The sequence below is a fragment of the Diadema antillarum genome, unplaced genomic scaffold (genome assembly GCF_040938485.1).
Source record: "Diadema antillarum isolate AM-2024a unplaced genomic scaffold, OU_Dant_1.0 scf00000067, whole genome shotgun sequence".
Taxonomy (NCBI): Eukaryota; Metazoa; Echinodermata; class Echinoidea; order Diadematoida; family Diadematidae; genus Diadema; species Diadema antillarum.
Genome location: NW_027270956.1, coordinates 1,596,820 through 1,602,503, shown reverse-complemented (window position 1 = coordinate 1,602,503; position 5,684 = coordinate 1,596,820). Strand labels below are relative to the sequence as shown.

The following is a 5,684-nucleotide window of genomic DNA, read 5'->3' as shown; positions in this document are numbered from 1 at the left end:
TCCCCAATAAATCGTAACTATATACGGTTTAGTCTGCAAACTCTTACCATAACTATCGTTCACAATTCTTATATTTTGCAATACTTTACATCGATTTTACCGATTCAAGTTTTTTGCAGTGGTTGTTCTTATCCCAGTTCACATGTTGGAACTACTTTGAAGCACTAACGCTGGGTTTTGTTTCATCTACAAATAGTAAATTATCTCTTTTAAATCATTTGGGCATTTTGCTATAACGTTTGGCTAAATGAAACAATGACTGATTAAAAATTGAATTTTACACTTTGGATCTGCGTAAAATGCATCGACCCACCCCATCCTCAATCCTAGATCCTCCATCTACGTCCGGAGTTATATCGGTCAGGATTCATGACGAATGGAGTGACGGTCAACCCGGAACTGTTACCATCACGTGTCACGTGAGCCCTGAGGATGAGCCCAACCCTTACCTCAACGCCTACGTCATCAATGCCGACAGCGTTCCGCTGCATATGGTGAATTCTACATCCGCGGTCCTTCCATCATACCCCAACAGGTGCATTAATGTCACATGTAATGGTACCAGCGAGCTCGGCTGGACCGCCACTGAGGAAAGGTTGTGTCCTAAAGGTGAGGATCTGCGCTTAGTTTGTCATTCCAGCTGGATATCAATATTGTTAGATATGAAAAATTCCTTCCCCCCCCCCCGTAATAAAACAATATCAGCTAGGTAAAAGCATTGTTTACCCTTTTCCCAATCAGCACTAACAAGTAACCCTGTTTAAGTCTAATTTACCAGTGTCCATGCATTTTAATATTTGTTTAACTAAGACACGATTTCATCCTTTATACACAACGTGAGGTAAATCTAGGGAGCATGGAATGACGATTTGTGATTTAGAACATGTCCAAGTAAGGCCGCAGTACGTCATCGTTTTATCTTGTTTTGTTTTGTTTTGTTTTGCTTTGCTTTGGTGCGCTTGTTCTATATGTATTTCGATTTAGAAAATTATAATAAAGGAAAACTACTCGGGAAATGTTTTGAAAATTAGAAACATTTCCGTCAGGAGGGGACTAGGTAATGTTCGCAATGTTTGATAACGAAATCTCGTTAAAAAGATTATGTACGTTTTATTACTGACAGATACAAAGGCACGCAGGATTAAACTCTTTTCATTGTTTAACGTTTCTTTTTTTTTCCTTTTTCATCTAATCAAATTATGATTGTTAACAACTAATAACTATTGGTCACGGTTCGAGTTACATTGTTTGAATAAGACTAAACGTACAGCTTTGATCGACACCGTCCTGAGCTTGATCAAACATGGCTGTAGTCCATTCTGCTTTTTTTTTTGTCATTTTACAGCTCCCCCTCGCAACGACACCCTGCGGCTTGAGACGCAAGACCAGATTGAAGATGGATACATTATCGGCGTTTCTGTTATGTGTCGCTCGACGGAAGAGGCAAATCCTCCAATACACACGTACTTGATCCAGGCTGGCGGTACCAGTGTGCCCCTCGATGAGTCCGCCTCTGTCACCATACAGTCGAACCCAGGCAGGTGCATGATCGTCAGGTGCATCGCAGACAATGGAATTGGACGGGTGGAAGCTGTGAGGGAACATTGTCCCCCGCCAGGTATATGGGTACCCATTTGTTGTGCTGAAGTGTGCTGTCGTATTTGTTTGCGTGTGTGCGTGCGTGCGTGTGCATGTGTGTGTAAAGTTTTGTATTTAACTGTGTTTTGTCGTTGGCGTTGTTGTTGTGTGTGTGTTTGTTTGTTTTTTTAGAAAATAGCACGGAATAGGGATCTCGTGTTTGACCCGCCCGAGCCACGTATATACGACGTGGAAAGCTAACTTTACCTGTAACCTTTGGAATTTGTTCGATACAGTGAATTATGTTCTTTTTTATTTCAAATGATATGCAAACATTAATATTGACCACTGATGCAAAAGTTATTCCCTGAGAAGGACAAACAGATGAGCTGTGATGTCTATTCAAAGCGGATATAATATTCCAGTACTAGAGTTATCTGATATTAGAATGCTTTTCCTGAGACGAGCTTAATGAATAATTAGATTATGATGCATTGCCCCTCAAAGATACCGAAGTCACTTCGTTAGAAGTAGACCCGAATCTTTTGAATTTTATCAATGCTTCTGAGACAACAAAAAAAAGTTCTTCATTAATTAAATATCGTTACAGTTGCCATGACGACGCCAGCAGCAATACAGCAGACATCGCCGTGTGTCACCGAAAACCCGATACCCACTACAAGTAAGTATTTTGATTCTATCGACTCTCCAGTCTCTTATAAACCTCTCTCGCTTAAAAAAACAAAACAAAAAACAAAAACATCTCTTAGGGCTTAGTTGGTGACATTTCTCTTAAAACGTGGCGCAGATTTCGTTTCTAGAAAGATGTTTGCAATCATGTAATGGATAATTTCACGTACAATCTTTGTCGATGGAAACTTACAGAATCGGAGTCTGAGAATTTTTGGAGTAAACTTCAAATGGATACTGAGATGATTTTTACCGAGAGCAAAATGCTGTTTTAGTTACTTGATCGTGCTGACAAGGATAGTACAGTTTTGGTTGAGATGGGCTTCATTTTTCCCACTTTTTAATAATGATTTGTTATAATTTTTTTTTCGTTTAATGAGATAATGAGAAATAATGAAAGAGCATGCAATTCTAGAGGAATTCAAAGTTTATTTGATGAAATTTGGTTTTGAGATGGCTGAGATATCCTACACAAAGCGATTCTAATAATATTAGGATCACTTTCTTTTACTTTCTTTAATTGGTATCTCAGCCATTTTAAAAAGGATTTTTATCGAATAAACTTTGAATTCATCTCAGAATAGTACGCTCTTTAACATTTAATAAATGGTTTCTAAGTATATCTCGCAAAGAGTTTGAAGCTGAATCTGCACCTAATACTATACCATCGCTTTAAAAGTCTTGATTGCCATTGGGAGCAATGATTTAGAAAATGTTCGAGTTATCACACTTGATGCATAATATGTGTAGGTCAGTTGTATCACAAATATCTCATCATAACAATTTCGCAAAAACCCCTAAAATATATGGGGATATCCCTATTTTTCTGAATAAACCATAACTGCAGACAGTTTAGTCTAAAAACAATTACATTACAATTATTGTTCACATATTGTATATATCTAACAATATTTAACATTGATTTTACAGATTAGCTGTTTTACATTGGTTGTTTCTATTAATAACTCACATTTCAGAATTATTTTGAAGCACTAAAGCTGGGTTTATGTTTCATCTGTAAGTGGTTAATAATGCAAAAACCTTGTCTCTATGGGCGAGTAGTGTAAAGATCACATAAGTTTTATCCATTAAAGAGGTATTACATTCCAGTTCTTAATTTGAGAAAAAAATTCGGATCTTGATTTCTCTTATTAAGTATCGCATTCTATTTTTGTTCGAATTTTCTCCTCTTATCTAATGACTGTAGTCATAGCGAGGTTCGACCCTGTTGTTGGTGTCTTTGGTCAGTCGACGACCACCGTTGGCCTGCTCATCGTCGTTCTCCTTCTCTCCATTGCAGTCAACATCGTGGTCGTGATGAAGAAGCGATCGTGTTCACCACCCAGGGCGGGTACGTGGAGAACGTACGCTCTCCTTTACTTGCTTCCAACCTGTCCTCTTTTCTCTTTTCATTTCGAGATGTGAAGAGTTTTATCGCAAAACGAGCTAAATCCATCCTTGTTAAGTTGAGATATTTGTAATTAAAACTGCTAAAAACAAAGAAAATAATAAGAAAATATAGGATATCTTTAATCTTTAATATAATATACGGTTGTATCAGAATACGTAACCTGTTTGCCTCGTGATATGCTTTTATTCTTGATGGGAGTGAAACTTGTTACGGTCAAAATTTCAGTGCACTTCTTCAAGCATTCTTTAAGAAATCTTTTCTTATGGTGATGTTTCTAGAAGCTGCTAAGACAATACCATGAATCTTTAACATAAATCTTTAACTGAGACTTTACTGAAATTTGCTTATGATAGGGTGCTCTCTTTTCTCTTTTCAATTTGATATGTGAAGAGTTTTATCGCAAAACGAGCTAAATCTTACCTTGTTAAGTTGAAATATTTATGATTAAAGCTTATTAAAGCAAAGAAGATAATAAGAAAATACAGGATATCTTAACTTCTAAAATCATAACTTCTCGAATATTCAATGTTATTTTACAAGTGAGGTATCACTGGAAAGATTTAATTTTGCTCTATCTGATCAGATGATGCAGTTACTTTGAAATGTTAAAGAATGGCGCCTACCTTATTTTACAATAAAACTTTTCATGTACGTTTATGTTGAAAAGAATAGTTCATGTTCAAAACAATGAATGTATAAATGAATGAATATGTTTCAGTGCACTTCTTCAAACATTGCTTAAGGTACCTTTTCTTATGTGGTAAAGTTTCTTGCAGCAGCAAAGACTATACCATGAATGTTGAACGAGAATTTTTAACTGAGATTTTACTGAAATTTGATAAGTTTTCATCCCATCCAAGAGTTGTTCATGTATATGTTTTTTTTTTTTCAAGATACAGTTACATCCACAAAGCATAGTGTATGTTATAAACGCTCAAGGGTTCTTCGTAAGGGATAATTAGATCCCAAGTCGCTGTTTTCATGAGCAATTAGGAAGTCGCATCAATTGACTGAATCTTCAACAGTGACGTTGTTCAATTTGTCAATTTGTTTGTTTGTTTTTTCTTTGTTTTTGTTCATTTTGCACAGATCGGATGAGTTGGCGCGTGAACTGGAAGAAGACATAAAAGTCAACACACATGCCGAGGGATCCTACGAAATGACGTCAAGAATCCCCTGCCAATGAGGACGAATGGCGAGGCAGCCCTAACCGGTTCAAGTACGGTGATTCGCTCCTTTGACAACCAATCACTGAGAAGTTCTAGAAAGACATATTCTAACCGAGATAACTGCACGCGGAACGAAAAAAAAAAACAAAAAACAATTATAGCGTCTTGGGTCTTTAGTGTAAGAAAATGATGACGATTACATGGATAGTGCATTGCATGCAACAGACTCATTAGAAAATAGAATTTGAACGACTGAGATCATGGTCACATCATGAAATTTTGTGTTATTTTCTTGACATTTTGAGAAGGATTATCAGTGAATAATGTGCTATTGTTATTTGTATTTCACGATATTTTGTTGAGAAAAACAGAAACAAAGACATTATGTTGCCATTCGTGGGGATGAATAAAACTGACCATAACACAAGTCGTATTAAAACGTCTCTTTAACACTATACTGTGAATCCATTGATTTATATACCGTAGCTGTTAAGATTGCGGAATAACGTGGTAATTGAATTATATCAGTTTAATCTCTTTATGATATCAGAACGGCAATTGAAGTTTTTGATCGCAAACGGATCAAGGCCATTCCTAAACAATTTTAAAGTAAGTCCATCGTAAGAGAGAACAAATCAAAACTTTCCATGTCATATGTCACTTGCTATACAAGGAATATTCTCGAAATTATGATTAAGAATAATATACCACATTTTCTTATCATTTCCACTGTTTATTAGTAACTTTAATCGCAAATGTTTAAAGTTAATTGGAATAGAGTTGACTCATTGTGCGATTCATACTTGCTACTCGCAGCAAAACTCTTAAATTCGTGT

General features: G+C 36.3%; 1 protein-coding gene across 1 annotated transcript; it reads left to right on the top strand.

Moving 5' to 3' along the window:
• The first annotated feature begins 491 nt into the window (after nt 1-491).
• LOC139716611 (uncharacterized) lies at nt 492-5,246 on the top strand. Its single transcript, XM_071628137.1, has 5 exons — nt 492-609; nt 1,346-1,618; nt 2,189-2,260; nt 3,476-3,619; nt 4,769-5,246. Exons 1-5 carry the CDS (start codon nt 492-494, stop codon nt 4,804-4,806), a joined length of 645 nt encoding a protein of 214 aa, XP_071484238.1. The 3' UTR covers nt 4,807-5,246.
• The last annotated feature ends 438 nt before the right edge of the window (nt 5,247-5,684 follow it).